This window comes from Martes martes (assembly GCF_963455335.1).
Source record: "Martes martes genome assembly, chromosome: 14".
NCBI classification, from domain to species: domain Eukaryota; kingdom Metazoa; phylum Chordata; class Mammalia; order Carnivora; family Mustelidae; genus Martes; species Martes martes.
This window is the reverse complement of record NC_137902.1, coordinates 58,297,801-58,317,359: the sequence shown is the minus strand read 5'-3', so window position 1 is coordinate 58,317,359 and position 19,559 is coordinate 58,297,801. Positions and strand designations below refer to the sequence as shown.

The following is a 19,559-nucleotide window of genomic DNA, read 5'->3' as shown; positions in this document are numbered from 1 at the left end:
TGGGGACAGAAACAGAGTCAGAGAAATGTGACAATGCTGGGTGTGAAGACGGAGAAAGAGGCTATGAGCCAAGGAATGTGGATGGCCACTAGAATCTGGAAAAGGCAAAGAAATGGACTTCAGAAAAGAATGCAGCATTGCAGTACATTTGTATCTTTAGGGTAAATACCCAGTAGTACAATTGCTGGGTCATAGGGTAGCTCTATTTTCAACTTTTTGAGCAACCTCCATGCTGTTTTCCAGAGTGGTTGCACCAGCTTGCATTCCCACCAACAATGTAGGAGGGTTCCCCTTTCCCTGCATTCTTGCCAGCATCTGTCATTTCCTGACTTGTTAATTTTAGCCATTCTGACTGGTGTGAGGTGGTATCTCATTGTGGTTTTGATTTATATTTCCCTGATGCTGACTGATGTGGAGCACTTTCTCATGTGTCTGTTGGCCATCTGGATGTCTTCTTTGCAGAAATGTCTGAAGGGGCACATGCACCCGGATGTTTATAGCAGCAATGTCCACAATAGCCAAACTATGGAAAGAAGCTAGATGTCCATCAACAGATGAATGGATAAAGAAGATGTGGTATATATATATACAATGGAATACTATGCAACCATCAAAAGAAATGAAATCTTGCCATTTGCGACAACATGGATGGAACTAGAGGGTATTATGCTTAGCAAAATAAGTCAATCAAAGAAAGACAATTATCATATGATCTCCCTGATATGAGGCAATTGAGATGCAATGTGGGGGGTTTGGGGGTAGGAAAAGAATAAATGAAACAAGATGGGATCAGGAGGGAGACAAACCATAAGAGACTCTTCTTCTCACAAAACAAACTGAGGGTTGCCAAGGGGAGGGAGGTCGGGAGAGGGTGGTGGGGTTATGGACATTGGAGAAGGTATGTGCTATGGTAAGTGCTGTGAAGTGTGTAAACCTGGCAATTCACAGACCTGTACCCCTGGGGCTAATATATGTTAATAAAAAAATTTAAAAATTTTTAAAAAAGAATGAAGCATTGCTAACACTTCCTTTTTTTTTATCCCAGTGAGATTTGTGTTGACTATTGAGCTATGGATATAAAATAATTATTCCCATGTATATATGGAAAATATTTCCATAAATATATGGAAAATATTACAACAAATATATATAATCATTAGAGTGGTAAGTGGTGGTCTGTTTTATCTGTAATGGATCCCTCGGGTTTCATTTCCTACTAATTTCTTGCCAATGTCACAAGACACTAAACAGAGAGTTTCAGTCAAAAAAAATGATCAAGACTTACTGATCTGCTTAGAAAGTAATTTAGACTTAAACTGGTCACGTAGACTAAACCTGAGAAAACATAAACTATATTCATTTCCCACAGCTGAACTTCTCTGTACTCAACAGGCTTACAAAATTTGAAGCCTTGAAGTCACATTCATATAAAACATCCACAGTTTATAAGTGTTAATCTTGTCTTAAGTTTTCACAGTTATCTTTATTATGTCTCAATAATCATCAACAGCCCAATTACAAAAGCTCAAAACTAATCTGAAAAGTAAACCAAGCCCACCAAATGAAACACTGCATTCCTTAAACTGGAAGCTGAAGACTGAAGTACATCAGCTATCCTAAAATCTTTGAGCAAATTCTGAGAAAGGTTAGAGTTCAGCTAATACCAGGAAAGTACATTCCCTTTCATTAAAGCTAATGAAAGGTATAAAGAAGCATCATTTGTGAAATAAACCTGGAATAAAACCCGGGAATCTGTTCTGAAAATATACCCCACTGTTTTTCCAGATTGGTTCCTGCTATTTAATTCCAATATTCATTGTCTAGGTCAAGATACTAGTATAAGGCCTAAAATACTGTATTTTTATAAGGAAAAAGAGCTATTAAACTGCCTTTGCAGTGCTATCTTGTAATACTAAAAATTCATTTTTATTATTAATGAGTTGTACTTATAATATGATGTTAATATAATGTACATATACATGGATTTCTGATCATGTGGATCACCACTGCATAAATTTAGCTCCTCCTGCTCTGACCTCTACACCAACATTAGGGCAGATCACCAGACATTACGCACACACTGTAATTCTTTAATTCCCTGAAAAAAAAAAAAAGCATTCCTCAAGAAGTATTTCATATTATATCCTAAGAGAAAGGAATACAGAAATATACTAAGATCACCCAAAGAATAGCTTTCTCACTTCTTCCTTTTCTATCTATCTGTTCTTATCATTAATCTTCCTCATGTTTTCTCCATAGTAATCATTTAATATAATAAATAAATACAAATTAATTGCTTTAGACACATTGTCATTTTAATTTAAAAAACTGAAAAGAAGCAATACTAAACTCAATTTACTTGTATCCAAATAATAACTACTGAGCTCCTGCTACCTAAAAGTCTCTGTTTAAAGAGCAAGGGAGATAATCCTCACCCTCTTAGAGCTCCTGTCCATCAGGGATGGCAGACGAGTAAACACAGGAATTCCAACAGGGATGAGAGCTAAAAATGACGAAGTGCCATAATCAAGAGGTATTTCTGGGGTGTTTACTCTCCTTTGCCAGAAGAGGAGAAGAGGAAACATGGGCGAAGGAGGAAAGAAGAAGAAAACAACCTCTATCAAGTATGAAGAGTAGTGCAATCTAATCAATTAAATAACTGAAAAACATTTAAATTTCTAATTGAGTCTACCCTTGGAAACAAAATGAGTTAAGATAATTATCTGGACATGATTTTAAAAAGCTACTTCCCTCTGATCTTAATTATTTGCATATTATAAATGAAAAAGTTTCTTTCCACTTCACTCTTCTAATACAGAACTTACCTTGCTTTAAAACCAACATACCTATCAGGATATTAGTAACATAAGTAAGTTTTGCTTACTTGACAAATGGGCCTTGAAACTGAATGAGTAAATCCTTGTTAAGAAAAAGAGCAGTAAAACACAGAAAAATACCTATGTACTTTTAGTGCCTCACTTAGCATATTTTATACTTGGAGTAGATATTTAAACACCTCTCTTCTCTGTATGACAAAATTACTTTTCAGAATAATCATTATTTTCCTGACTGTTCTTTAACTTTAAAGCAATTGACAAATCTTAAAGGAAAACAAATTTCGAAGTTAATACTCAAATCCAATAAAATATTTCACAAATAAAAAAAGATTTCACATATGAAGTCCACATGCATAAAATTTGCATTTACTTAACACAAATATTACCCATGGAAATTCATACTGTTTCATTGTCATGCTTTTCAAATTTAAATAAAATTCCATATGATATAAAACAACAAAATTGAAGTGACTCTATTTCATAGTTCTTTGTCTTTACAATCACTGTGCCATCATTGTTTATTTTGAATCTGCTGTTTAAATGCATAAGGAATATAATGGTTATTAAAGTATAATCATAAAATGTGCAATTTGAATCATACATACATACTATTAAACATCACTTATAACCAAAGTAATTGTTTAGAACTTAGAAGAACAAAAGAATTTTGAGAAAAACATTTTATCACTTAACATTTAGAACTACTAGAGCATGGTGAAAATAAAAAGCAGATCAACTTTCAGTTAGTCTTACTATTATTTATAAATATCTAGATATTATGCAAGGTCTTAATGATCGCACCCAGGGCAGAATGCTCCCATCACTTTACCTTTGGTATGAACAGTTTTTAACTCAAATAGTTTTAAACCCAAAGTTGAAGAGAACCATAAAATCGCTTACGTGATATGCATTTATGATGTACAGGACCAGCTTCAAGGGCATGTGACTGCACATAGGTGCCCATACTCAGAAAGAAAGCTTATGGTTGGCCTTTAATGCTCAGCTATTACAGTCTCAAAATTTTTAAGAAATTTATCTTTGAATTTGGTTATATTAGTGAAGTCTGATGCAGTGATGAACATATGTCTTAGACTCACATTTAGCTCTACCTTCCAGGCACAGGTCCTTAGCCACCTGCTCCCCCACCAAACAATTCCTGCCACTTCTGGTGATGGCCTTGGAACAAGGCAAAATGGGTCACAGTCATGGAGAAGAGCCACAGACACCTGAGAGGATCTGCATGTTCCCACAATTAGCCCTATGTACTAGAGAACCTAATACTAAATAGCAAATAAAAATCACCTTTCTTGGGTCAAACAAGACTGTGAAAAAGGAAAAAAGAGGTTTTTTCCCCTGCTTTTGAAGAATACTTGCATTTTCATTTGGCATCAAGCTCCACAATTGCATAGCCATCCCTGACTATGTACGTGGGTGACTGTTTTTGTGTATCTGTTTGCTTTTGCATCTAAAGGAATAAAACAACTTTATCTATGTCTGGTAAAGGGAATTTATCTATAATTTTATAATTAAAGATAAAATAAACATATTTAATTGTATTTTACCTACAAATATGAGAATAATAATTTTAATAGTTTAAAGAACATGGGAGAAGGAAATCCAATACAATATTATCTCTGAGTTTCTTATAAGTGATAAATTCCCTTAAAAAGTCTTTAACTAAAAATATATTATGTGCTCTCTGGGTTCAGGCTTGCCTTTATATAATTTTCTATTTCTTACACTTTGTCATAATTTTCCATAAAAAATTTAAGAAATACTGGAAATAAAAAAAAATATATCATGTGCTAAAAATGGAACTATTCTAGCTTCAGAAGCAGGACATGATGTTACTAACATGTTCTTCTTGTTAACAAAATCTGCCTTACAACTTTGATTTCTTGACAGGCAAGAGATTTTTGGTCAGGAGCCAAAGTCATCAAATATTAAGAGTATGGAGATATATCAAATGTGCAGAAGGAGCCTTAAAATTCATTAACTAATTTTAGCACATTTCAATTATTCACATAAATTACTTATACTGAACAATCCTAAATCTTCAACTTCATGCCCAAAAAGTCATATGATTTGTAACTAATAATTTTCAAAATGTACCTTCATAATTCTTTAATTATTCCATTTGTAAGGTGGATGAACAAAATATTTTATAAATATATATTATTATATATTAATTATATACATATTATAAATCCTTCATTTTGTTTAGCTCTATTATTTAAGAATTCCTTATGATCAATATATGCTTGACAATGTCGTCAAGGCTTTCTTCCTCATTTTGAAAACAGCAGCAAGATTTGAATGTAAGAATTGGCATAGATACTCTATAGATGGATGTAAATATGTACATATGAAATTAATATGTCATATATGAAGATTTATGAAATGAAACCAAGAGCACCTTGAAACAAATATTTTTACATGTGTCTAAATTTAGATAGCATTTCTCATATTCCTAAGAGATAGCTAAAACTGCAAAAAAATTAAGACATAATGTCACGTGTGAAAAGGTTAGGGGCTATAGTTACAAACTATATGAGTTCTTTACACCTTCAAAAATAACCCCTGATCCCTTCAGCATTGACTTTATCTAATACTGTCTAAATTCTGATTTTCTTATTCACCAACGAAATCCTGAACCACCTGCCCTTTTCTTCATCTTCCTTTTATCCTTTAAATTGATGTCCAATTCCAATTTCCTTTCTCCAATTTTGACTCCCTTCTTCGACTAATATTTAGATACTGCCTCAAACAAAACAATTATATATTGTTGGATCTCATCCCTAGAAATTCCTATATCAATGCTGTACTTTGTGAGTAGAACCCACTCAGAAAGCCAGTCTATGTAAAATCATGTACTCATTTGCAATTTATCACATTTGTACACAGAAAGACCCTCAACATATAACCAGTGAATGGGGTTGGGGGAAAACAAGTTACCTACATTGTTCATGTACTCTGAAAGCAGGTCCTGGAGAGCCTGGCGAATGGCATTGCATTCTGCAATAATCCGTTCCCGATGGAAATCTCTAGTGCATGAAGAGTCAGCCAATAGTGCAGCCCCACTGATAATGGCTTCAAGACGTTTCTCTAGAGATGGTCTAATTTCTTCCTCAGTCACTGTGAGTGGATCCAAGACAATTAAATTCTAAAGGAAGAATACATTTCAATAATTAGAACTCCATTACATTCTGCTTTTAGGAAAAATAAATATTATTTCGTTTTCACATTTAGAATTCAGAAGTTATTTAAAAAAAAGAGAATTCATTTCCATGCATTATCCTATATAGGAATTATTATTCAAATGAGAGATAAAAATTGTGCAATTATGAGCATCAAGTCTAGTGTCAAACAAACCAGTATCCAAATCTTGCCTTTCCCAATCATAGATAGTGTGAGCTCAATCAAATATCTTACACACTATGAACCTCACCTTCCTGATCTGTAAAATTGGAATATTAAAATGTTGCTTGTCCCATAAAACTGTTGTAAGAATTACGTGAATGCTTAATAGAGTCCATGCCACATATCAACTATAATTTATAATAGTCACCTTAATAGAGAACTTCATTGTTCACATAATATTTTCATATATATCATTTCATCTTAACAACATTAAAAAGAGCTGGGCAGTAAAGATATTAAATACACATTTCAGCTGGTGATGAGTCAAGCTGAGGGTCTCTTGCCCAAGGTCACTGAGCAAATAAACAGTGATTTCAGACAAGTATCCAGGTTGTAAATACCTAATTCACTATTATTTTCATTATGCCTCATTGTAAATCATATATTCTAATTAGCCTCAACACTAACTTATCAAAGAGAATTCTGAATTTAATTATTTATTTAGAAAGTAAAATTCTATCTTCCATTTGATCTATTATAACTGCCAGTTATTTCCTACTATTTAGAACCTGACATGGTATTTTTAATGTTTCCATCAGATATAAGTCTTCAGGCAATAGAAGTCAAGATAATCAGTAGCCTATGATGAAAAGATGGAGGTTATGTGGCTCCAAGGGTTCTTTTATTAAAACATATTAAGAGAGGAAGACTTTCCAAGATTTAAGCATAATGTGATAATTGGGGAAAAAATTAGTATCAAATAAAAGCTCTCTGAAGAACTCTTAGCATAAAATAAAATCATATAATAATTTTCAAAATTTGAGTGCATATGTGAGCATACATATACAAACAAAAACACACACAGTGATATGTAAACACACAGAGGTGTATGTATATTGTGTGTATGTATGTATCTTACACTGATCATTGTCCTATTATGATAAATCTTTGGGGATCAAAAGTAGGATAAAATTTTTAAAACTAAAATTCTATGTCAAGCTAGGAAAAGAAAATCATTACAGAAAGAAAAAAAAACATTTCTAAACATTTAGAAAAAAAGAAAAATTAGTCCTGTGTAATGTTCACATATAATATAAAATACAACTAGATCTTTTATAAAATTAAATGTCCTAAAATTTTTCAGCAGAATTCTTCCTTTCATGATTCTATTTCCTTCCTATTTTTCCTCCTGTGCTATTTAATCTCTCCATTTTTCTCTTTTAGATGGAAAAAAAATGAAAAAAATAGAAAGGAAATTATTTTTACAAATAACAAATTCAACATTTTCTTTATCCAGTGCATAATCTTCTTGACTAGATATTAACTCTACCATGAGCTTGGCCATCCATCAAGGAGTCACTTACATATAAATCAACCTCCTTATTTCATTCCCCATTTTACCATGTCTTTCTTTGGCTCACTAATGTCATACAAACATTCTATTCCAGTGTTTCATAACAATTATTAAATCAATTAAAACCTTTTTGAAAATGTCCCTCCAATGTGATATTATCATTGAGAAGAGACTGAGGGCAACAGAATTACTTGCTCAAATGAGATGTCTTAGGAGCAGTTAGCATGTCTCCTGCTTATAATGATAGGTAAATCTGATTAAATTTCAAATGTTTACCTGTAAGAATTGCTAGAAGAAATGTAATTTTAGATGTTCTGACTATGATTTCATGACAGAAAATATTCTTTCTTATAGGATTAAGCTCACTCTAGTTCCTGCCCTACAGGACAATTCCTTAAACTATCTTACCTTGGATTTTTATTTCCTTGACCTTTAAAACCAAATTCTGTGATCTTATCTAAACTTGAACCAATGCCTGTGCTCTGACATCTGATACCCACATGCAGGACTCTTCATTCTGCCTAAAACTACTGTCCTCCTATTTACATCCTATAAAAATTTTCACTAACCTTGTCATTAAATCGATAAAAAAAGTAAGGGTTTTTTACATAACTTGAATGTTGTATAAACTAGAATGGATATTTGAGACCTATGAAGTAAAAAATTGTCTCTCCTAAACAAGGCTCCCTACCATACATCTCTATAGAAACTGATTTAACTGATTTAACAATGATCCACAAACTAGAATACCTCAGTGTACAGCTGAGTGGTTCTGGCACCCCAGTGGAGCAAAGAACCAAAAAACAGAAGCACTGAAAAGGATTAAAAACAAACAAAAACAAAACAAACAAAAACCCACTACTTTCACTTTACTCATGCCAAGGTAAGACAGCACAGGGCCTACAGATACTGCCCTCACTTATAATTTATCGCACTGGAAAAAATGAGAGCAAAGTGAGCCCTAAGCTTCCCCAGCCTTCTGAAGAGGGTTTCTAAGAGACCCATATCCATATTTCCATACCCAGAATATTGAAAGAACTGAGAAAACTGAATAATCTAGGAATTGGTAAGAGCAGAGAAAAAAGACAAGAGCTCAGAGCAACTCATGCATGGATTTCAACAAGTGGCAGATCCTACTAACTGGAGTGTGGATTCTAGTAAGAATTCTGCCCACAAACCCAGTGGGACCTCCACCTAGAGATCCCACAACTAGCCAACATGTACCCCCAGCATTCCATGCAACCCCTCTCTCCAGTAGCCTATACTCTAAGCTCTCCTGCAGACAAGGCATGGGAACTCCTACAGAAAGCCACACAACTACCAGCATCCAGCTGGATCTGCTGGATTAGGAAGAGATGCATAACCCTGAACACCTCAGGGAAATGACCTTGTGAAGATAAACAGAAGGATGTCAGCACCTGGCCTGGCTTTGGAGGATCAAGCTAAGGCACACAGTCTAAGACTTCTCCCACAAGGGAATAATAAAAAAAATAAAGCAAGTTCCCACACAGAAAGAGTCTGAGAGACCCCATTATCTCTAGCCTGGTTGACTGGTGAAGATCTTTCTCTCTTAAAGCCAGTCAGTAAAGAGGAAATGACTGCTTCAAATGTGAAGACAGCATTCAAGGTTTCAAGCAACATGAAGAACCAAAGAACCAAAGAAATATGATCTCACCAAAAGAACAAAATCAAGGTCATGATCCCAGGGTCCTGGGATTGAACCCCACATTGGACTTCCTGATCAGTGGGAAGCCTGCTTCTCCCTCTCCCACTCCCCCTGCTTGTTTGTATTCCCTCTCTCACTGTCACTCTCTCTCTCTCTTTCGGTCAAATAAATAAATAAAATTGTTTAAAAAGGACAAATATATCAATTCAGAATACTCTAACATTGTAATGATGGTGGATAAATCACTTACAACTATAGTATAACAGTTAAAAAATATTAAAAATAACTAAAGCTATAAAACTTTACTAAGGAACACAACATAAAAAGATGTAAGTTGTAACAAGAATAAAAAAAAAAATGTGAGGAGGGATAAAAGCACATGATTTTGGGAGAGCCTGGATGGCTCAGTTGACTCTTGACTTTAGCCCAAGTCATGACCTCAGAATCGTGGGATTGAGCCTACATCAGGCTCTGCGCTCAAGAGGGAGTCTACTTGAGATTATCTCCCTCTGGCCCTCCCCCCATACTCTCTCTCTCCAATAAATAAATAAATCTTTTTTTAAAAGTATATGGTTTTTGTATGCAACCAAAGTTAAGTTGTTATCAGGTTAAAATAAACTGTTATTACTATAAAATGTGTTATTTAAGCCTAATGCCAACCAAAAAATTATGCTGGGGTGCCTGGGTTGCTCAAACAGTTAGGTATCTGACTTTTGATTTCAGGTCAAGATATGATCTCAGGGTCATAGGATCGAGGCCTGTGTCAGACTCCAGGTTCAGCAGAGAGTCTGCTTGAGGATTCTCTCCCTCTCTTCCCTGCTCCTCCCCCTGCTCATGCCCTCCCTCTTTCTTTCTCAAATAAATAAATAAATCTTTTTAAAAAATAATAATCCTTTACTGGATACACAAAAGATACAGATACAGGAATCAAAGCATACTACTACAAAAAATAAAAACAAATCATCAAATTACAAAGAAAGATAAGAAGAAAGGAAGAAAGAAACAAAGGAACTGCAAAATAGAAAAAAAAAATGGCATTAGGAAGTCCTTATCTACCAACAATTACTTTAAATGTAAGTGAATTAAACTCTCCAATCAAAAGACACATAGGAGCTAAATAGATATTTAAAAAAAGAAAAACCCTACATGCTGCCTAAAAGAGGCTTATGTTAGCTTTAAGGTCACAGATAGGCTGAAAATGAAATTCTATAAAAAGATATTACATGAAAATGGTAATCAAAAGAGAGTAGATACGGCTACATCAGACAAAATAGTTTTTACAACAAAAACTATAGAATGCGGGGCGCCTGGGTGGCTCAGTGGGTTAAAGCCTCTGCCTTCGGCTCAGGTCATGATCCCAGGGTCCTGGGATCGAGCTCCGCATCGGGCTCTCTGCTCAGCAGGGAGCTTGCTTCTCTTCCTCTTTCTCTGCCTGCCTCTCTGCCTGCTTGTGATCTCTGTCTGTCAAATAAATAAATAAATAAATCTTTAAAAACAAACAAACAAACAATCTATAGAATGCTATAGTTTTTAGTATAGAATACTATACTAAAGAATACTACTACAAATAATAAAGGGGTCAAGTAATCGAGAGGATATAACAATTATAAATATACATACACTCAACACCAGAGCACTTAAATATATAAAGCAATTATTAATAGATGTGAAGGGAGAAATAGACAACAATAAAATAATGGTATGGGACATCAATATCCCACTTCAAGCAATGGACAGATCAACCAGACAGAAAATCAAAAGAAAACATTGGACTTAAACTACATGGTAGGTCAGGTGAACCTGATAAACATACAAAACATTCCAAACAATAACATCAGACCATACATTCTTTTCAAGTGCACATGGCACATTCTCTAGGATAGATCATATATTAACCCATAAAACTAGTCTTAACAAATTTAACACTTAAATTTAAAAATTTATCTTTTCAACCCATATGATATGTGATATGAAATCAGAAATAGGAAATTGGAAAATTCACAAATATATTGAAATTAACACACTTCTATACAACCAAGGCGTCAAGGAAATTCAAGAGAAAAAATAATCATAAAACCAGTAAAAATGGAAACATAACATACCAACACTTATGAGATGTAGCAAAAGCAGTTTTAAGAGAAAAGTTAATAGTGATAAACGCTTATATTAATTTTTTTTCTTTAAAAAGGAAAAGATCTCAAACAACTTAACTTTATATTTCAAGAAACTGGAAGAATAAACTAAGCCCAAAGTTAGCATAGGGAAGAAAAAATAAATATGAGAAGAGAAATAAATGAAATGAGAGAGAGAGAGAAAGAGGGAGAAAGAGAGAGAGAGAAAATCAACAAAACAAAGATTGGTTTCATAAAAAGATAAAATTGGGGTGCCTGGGTGGCTCAGTTGTTGGGTGTCTGCTTTCAGCTCAGGTCATGATCACAGGGTTGTGGGACTGAGCCCCACATCAGACTCCCTGCTCAGCGGGAAGCCTGCTTCTCCCTCTCACGCTCCCCCAGCTTGTATTCCCTCTCTTGCTGTCTCTCTCCTCTGTAAAATAAATAAATAAAATCTTTTTAAAAAACTGACAAACTTTTAGCTGGATTAACTTTTTAAAAGTCCCAAATAATTACTTTAAAAACTGGAGACATTACAACTTACAACACAGAAATTACAAAGGATCCTAAGAGACTATTATAAACAATTACATGTCAGCAAATTGGATAACCTAGAAGAAATTAGTAAATTACTAGAAACATATAAGCTACCAAGAATAAATCATGAAGAAATAGAAAATCTGAATAGATCCAGACTAATCAATAACTAAAAATCACCCAACAAAGAAAAGCACAAGATCAGATGTTTTTCTAGTGAATTCTACCACACATTTTTTTTCACCAAACATTTAAAGAAAAAAATAAAATAATACCAATCCTTCTCAAACTTTTCCAAAAAATTTTAAGAGGAGGTAATATTCCCACACTCATTTTGAAGCCAGCATTACCTTGATATCAAAGCCAGAGAAGAATACTACAAGGAAAGAAGAAGCCAATATCCCTGATGAATAGAGATGCAGAAATCCTCAATGAAATCCTATCAAACTGAATCAAGAGCACATTTAAAAGATCATACACCATTACCAAGTGGGATTTATCCTGGATGCAAGGTTGGTACAAAATAGGCAAATCAATGTGTGATATACCACATTACCAAAAGAAAGATAAAAAATCATATGATTCTCTATATAGACACAGAAAAAGTATCTGACACAATTCAACAGTCTTTATGATAAAAACTGTCAAAAAGTAGTTATAGAAGAATTGTACACCATCACAATAAAGACCATATATGACCAGCCAACGGTTATCAGATTAAATAATGAAAAGCTGAAAGCTTTTCCTCTAAGACAGGAAACAAGACAAGCATGACCACACTTTCCACTTTTATTCAGCATAATACTGAAACTTTCAGCTACTTAGCTTAGTAATTGGATAAAAAAAGAGGCATTCAAATTGGAAGGAAGAAGCAAAATAGTTTCCGTTCACAGATGACATGTTCCTATATACAAAAACCTCTAGGGGTGCCTGGGTTGCTCAGTCAGTTAAACGGCTGATTTTGGCTCAGATCATGATCACAGGGTCCTGGGATAGAGCCCCACATCTGGCTCCCGCTCATTAAGGGGCCTGGTTCTCCCTCTCCCTCTACCTGCTGCTCCCCTACTTGAGCTCTGTCAAATAAATAAAATCTTAAAACAACAACAACAACAACAAAAAACAACCTCTTAAGATACCACCAAGAACTATTACAACAAAAACAAATTCACTAAAGTTACAGGATAAAAGAATCAACATACAGAAATCAGTTGCATTTCTATGCACTAAAAATGAACTATTAAAAAATTATAGAAAACAATCTCATTTGATAAAGCACCCAAAACAACAAAATACTTAAGAATAATTTAGCAAAAGAGATGATAGATCTGTATTCTAGCATTATAAAGCATTAATAAAGAAATTGAGGAATAATCAATAAGCAAATAAATGAAAGGATATCTTATGTTCACAGACTGAAGATTAATATTGCTAAAATGTCCAGATACAACCTGTATGATTTACCAAGTCAATGCAATCCCAATCAAAATTCCAATGGCATTTTTCACAGAAATAAAAAACAATCCCATAATTCTTTTATAGAACGTTTTATAGAATTATTTTATAGAACCACAGAAGACTCCCAATAGTCAAAAGTCTTGAGCAAGAAGGACAAAACTGGAAGCATCACACTTCCTAATTTCAAACTGTATAACAAAATGTTAGTAATCAAAACAGTACAGTACTGCCACAAAAGTAGCCACATAGGTATAGAACAGAAATAGAGAGCCCAGAAATAAACCCAGGCATATACAGTCAACTAATCTCCAAGAAGGATTTCCACACAAATGTGGAAAATATAGTCTCTTCAATAAATGGTGCTGGGACAACTGGATAATTGCATGCAAAAGGATGAAACCGAACCTTTATATTATACAATAAACAAAAATCAACTTAAGATGAATTAATGAATTAAATGTAAAACTTGAAAGTGTAAAACTCCTAGAAGCAAATATAGGGGGAAAGTTTCTTGATGTGGCTCTTGGTAATGCTTCTTTGGATATAGCAGCAATGAAAGCAAAAACAGACAAGTGGGATTATATCAAACTAAAGAATTTTGGCACAACAAAAGAAACAATCAACAAAATGAAAAGCAACCTACAGGATGGGAGAAAATATGTGCAAATTGTATGAATGTGATAATGGGTTGATATCCAAATTATATAAAGAACTCATGCAACTCAATAGCAAAAACTTTAAAAAACAAACAAAACTCTTCAATTAAAAATGGACAAAGGACTGAATAGATATTTCTTAAAAGAAAACATACAAATGACATTAGGTATATGTAAAAGTACTCAACATCATTAATTATAGGGAAATGTAAATCAAAACCACAAAGATATTACTTCACACCTTTTAGAATGGCCATTATTAAAACATAAATACATAAAATTATACATATATGGCAGGTGTTGGTGAGGATGTGGAGAAAAGGGAATCCTTGTGTATTGTAGGTGGGGGTGTAAACTGATACAGCCCTTATGGAACACAGTATGGAATTCCCTCAGAAAATGAAAAATAAAACTACCATATGATCCAGCAACCCCTCTCTGTGTATTTACCTACAGGAATTGAAACTAGGACCTCAGATACCTACAATCCCATGTTCATCACAGCGTTATTCATTATAGTCAAGAATATGGACTATATGTCCATCAGTAGAGAACCGATAAAGAAAATGTGCAATATATGTACAATAAAATATTATTCAGCCTTACAAGAGAAAAAATCCTGCCATTTGTAACAACATGGGGTATGGGACAATATGCTAAATGAAATGAGCCAGATACAGAACAACATTTTATTCTCTCACTTATACTTAGACTCTAAAATAGTCAAACTGATAGAAGCAAAGAGTGAAATAATGGTTTTCAGAGACTGGTGGGAGAGGAAAAAGGGGAGTTGATGGCCAAAAGGTACAAATAATCAGTTTTGCAAGATAAACTCTGCATTAACAAAATTATATTGTATACTTAAATCTTGCTAAAAAGATAGCTCTTACATTAAGTGTTCTCAGAACAAAATAATAATAAGGATGATGATGATGATGATGATGATGTTGGTGAAAAAGAAGAAGGTTGGTGGAAACTGGGTGGTGAAGAATATGTTTATGATTTGATAGTGGTGACTGTTTCCCAAGTGTACACTTATCACCAAAATAATCTGATTGTATATATTAAATATGTTCGACTTTTTACATGTCAATCATACCTTAATAAAGTGATTTATTTTAAAAAGCTCATCTTTTTCTTCTAGGATTTACTCAATATATACTTACCTTTCAAACACACTGCTGACAAAATATATATACATAGACATATATGTATATATATTTTTATATATGTATATATGATATACATATTTTATATATGTATATATGTATATATATTTTATATATCTGCACACATATATGTATACATATGTGTGTATATATCTTATATATTTATATATTTTACATATTTTGCATATGTGTATATATATACATACATATGTGTGTGTGTATATATATATTTTTGTTTGTTTGTTTGTTTTTAAAGCAATCTAACCTCATTGTCTTCTAGTGGATTGCTTCTATTTAGGAGGTGGTATAGCTTGAAGATTATGAGACCAGGTATAACTCATGGGAGCAGTTAGCCTGGGTTTGAATCCTGGCTCATTAGCTATGAGTAAATTTATTGATGTTTTTATCAGCCTTCATATTATCATCTCTTTCAGCTTATCTTGTAAGTTCTTTGGTTAGAGAATTTTTTTTTAAAGATTTTATTTATTTATTTGACAGACAGAGATCACAAGTAGGCAGAGAGGCAGACAGAGAGAGAGGAGGAAGCAGGCTCCCTGCTGAGCAGAGAGCCCAATGCGGGGCTCGATCCCAGGACCCTGGGATCATGACCCGAGCCGAAGGCAGAAGCTTTAACCCACTGAGCCACCCACGTGCCCCTGGTTAGAGAATTTAATTCCCCATTTTTCTTCATACTACTCAGATTGAAGAATCTAATTAGTACAAGATCATTTGGCTAGTAAGTAGCAGAAGCAAAATTCTGTCCAGTCTATGTAATCCTGCATTCATTCTTTCATTCAATCATTACCAACCTCCTTGTGAGGTATTATCATTAATTTATAAATGTTAAAACTGAAGATAAGCAAGATTATGTAGTTTATCTAATAATAATCTTGAAGGAGAAAATTTAGGCTACTACTCTAACTTCATAAAACTTTCAATCCACATACTTTCTTACTACTCTGGGGAAGCTGAGATTCGACCACATGGTATACAACTCCACTCACTTATCTCTCAATACACTTTTTAATCCATTTTTTCTTCTCATCTGTCTTTAGGTTAATCTTTCTCCCTCTCTCTCCCTCCCTCTCTTCTCCTCTCTTGTTCTCCCCCTTTCTCCTCTTCATCTCTTCTTTCTTTCTCTGATTTCAAGCTTCAAGTTATCTTTGAATAACTTCAAAGATAAATAAGGTAACTTCAAGGTATCTTCAATTATTCCTTCCTTACATTTTCAGTCCTTCTCAGCCTACTATGATGTTAGGTACTATGCTAGGGATTGGTAATGAAATAGAGAGCATCCCCGCCCTCCTCAAAGGGCTATGGCCTAGGAACTGGCAAATATTAACTAAATAATTACATAAACATATAACTACAATGAGGATATGTGATATAAATAAAAATAATTGAAAGTTAAGAATAGGTTGATCAGGAGGCTGGGGCAAAGATGGCAGAGGAGTAGCAGGCTGAAATGACATCAGGTCCCAGGAGTTCAGCTAGATAGTTATCAAACCATTCCAAACACCTACAAACTCAATAGGAGATAGAAGAGAAGAAGAGCAGCAATTCTAGGAACACAAAATCGACCACTTTCTGAAAGGTAGTTCACTTCTAAAAGAAGTGAATCTAAAGCGAGACGAAGATAGATCGCAGGGAGAGGGGCTGGCTCCCGGCAAGTGGTGGAGCAGCAGAGCACAAAGTCAGAACTTTTAGAAGTCTGCTCCACTGGGGGACATCATTCTAGAGGCTAAGGAGGGGAGGAGCCCTCATGGGGACACTGTGGTCTCAGGTCCCACGGGGTCACAGAAAGACCAGAGCTGTCTGTGTGTGGCAGAGCTGCCAGGTATTAGAGCAGGGAAGCCAGCTACAGAGACAGAGCCAAGGAGTGTGCTTTCAGATCACCGTTACCTTAAACCATGATCCAAGGCACAGTCGGGGCATTGCACTTTGAGCAGAGACCCTACAGGTCTCTGATCCAGAGAGACCCCCCTCCTTCCTTCTCCAGAAGGAGTGGCACAGGAATGTGTGACAGGAATGTGGTGGGTTTGGAGACTCCAAAGGGGCCATACGCCAGAGACAGAAATGCTCGGTCTCAGGCTGGATGAGCACAGAGCATGGCTGGAGACCAGGGAGACAGGAGGGACTGACTGCTTTTCTCTGATGGTGCACTGAGGGGTAGGGGCCCAAGCTCTCGACTCTTCCAGGCCAGAGATTGGGAGGCCGCGATTTTCATTCCCATCCTCCAGAACTCTACAGAAAGCGTTCAGGGAACAAAAGCTCCAAGAGTGAACCAGAGCAGATTACTTAGCCTAGCCCCTGGCAAGGGCAGTGTAATTCCGCCTCAGACAAAGACATATGTTACTCACTGCAACAGGCCCCTCTCCAGAAGATGAGCAAGAACATCCAGCCAAGACCAAGCCTACCAATCAAGGAGAACAGCAGAACTCCAGAGCTAGGGGAAAGCGATGCATAGAATTCATGGCTTTTTCCCCATGATCCTCTGGTCATGCAAAGACAAATTATTAATCTTATTTTTTTCTTATTCAATTTTTTTAACTTTTCCTCTTTCCTCTTTTAACATTTTTAAGTAGTTAATCTTAACAACACCTTTCTAAAAAAAAATTCCTTTTAAACCTTCATTGTTATAGTCATATTTTATCCCTTATTGTATTTAATTTTATCTTTTGTATACATCTAGGTTTTCTTTTCTTTAAAATTTTGGAATACAATTTCTTCTAATAGATCAAAATACATCCAAAATCTAGCACATGGGTTTGTTCTAGTCTCCAGCCTGAGCACATTCTCTCCTTTGTTTATGCTCTTCTATTTCTAATCAACTAATCTTAAAATTCCTTTTATAGAATTTTTTTTTTAAATTTTCATCTTTCTAGTCATATTCCATTCATTCGTCATGTTTACCCTTATTCTTGTATAAGTTTTTCTTTCTTTAAAATTTTGGGAGGTAGTTTCTTCTAAGAGACCAGATACACCCAAAATCAAGTGGGTGGCTCTGTTCTATTCACCAGTCTAATATACATATTTTTATATTTTTTTTAATTTCTTTTTACCCCTTTTTCCTCCCCCCAGATTTGGGTCTCTTATGATTTGGTTAGCATACATTTTTCTGGGGTCTTTGCCACTCTTTAAGTATTTTACTCTCTCATTCATATATTCTTATCTGGATAAAATGACAAGGTGGAAAAATTCACCACAAAAAAAAAAAAAAAAGAACAAGAGGCAGTAACAATGGCTAGGGACATAATCAATACAGACATTGGTAATATGTCAGAACTACAGTTCAGAATGATAATTCTCAAGGTGCTAGCTGGGCTCAAAAAAGGCATGGAAGATACTAGAGAGACCCTGTAGGAGAAATAAAAGCCATTTGTGGAGAAATAACTAAAATCTAACCAAGCTGAAATCAAAAAAGCTATTAATGAGGTACAATCAAAAATGGAACCTCTTACTGCTAGGATAAATGAGACAGAAGAGAGAATTAGTGGTATAGAAGACCAAATGATGGAGAATAAAGGAGCTGAGCAAAAGAGAGACAAACAACTACTGGAGCACAAGGGGAAATTCGAGAGATAAGTGATACCATGAGATGAAACAATATTAGAATAATTGGTATCCCAGAAGAAGAAAGAAAGAGGGGGGCAGAAGGTATATTGGAGTAAACTATAATAGAAAATGTCCCTAATATGGCAAAGGGAACAAGCATCAAAATCCAGGAGGCACAGAGAACCCCCTCAAAATCCATAAAAATAGGTCCACACCCTGTCATCTAATAGTAAAACTTACAAGTCTTAGTGACAAAGAGAAAATCCTGAAAGCACCTCAGGACAGAATGACTGTAACATTTATACACTGGTATAAATATAAGATTGGCAGCAGACCTATCCACAAAGACCTGGCATGCCAGAAAGGACTGACATGATATATTCAGAGCACTAAATGAGAAAAATATGCAGCCAAGAATACTATATCCAGCTAGGCTATCATTGAAAATAGAAGAAGAGATAAAAAGCTTCCAGGACAAACAAAAGCTGAAAGAATTTGCAAACACCAAACCATCCATACAGGAAATACTGCAAGGGATCCTCTAAACAAAGGGAGAAACTAAAAGTATTAGACCAGAAAGGAACAGAAACAATATACAGTAACAGTCACCTTACTGGCAATACAATGGCACTAAATTCATATCTTTCAATAGTTACCCTGAATGTAAATGAGCTAAATGCCCCAATCAAAAGACACGGGGTATCAGAAAGAATAAAAAAAAAAACAAGACCCATCAATATGCTGTCTATAAGAAACCCATTTTAGTCCCAAAGACACCTCCAGATTTAAAGTGAGGGGGTGAAAAAAAATTTTACCACGCTAATGGACATCAAAAGAAAGCTGGGGTGGCAATCCTTAT

At 34.8% G+C, this 19,559-nt stretch overlaps 1 protein-coding gene across 1 annotated transcript in view; it reads right to left on the bottom strand.

The window, feature by feature from the left end:
- CTNNA3 (catenin alpha 3) overlaps window positions 1-19,559 on the bottom strand; it is a 1,754,201-nt gene that overhangs the window by 1,241,837 nt on the left and 492,805 nt on the right. Inside the window, exon 7 of the mRNA XM_080823473.1 lies at window positions 5,797-6,000. Within this exon, the coding sequence (XP_080679599.1) occupies window positions 5,797-6,000 (204 nt within the window). The remainder of the gene's footprint in view (window positions 1-5,796; window positions 6,001-19,559) is intronic.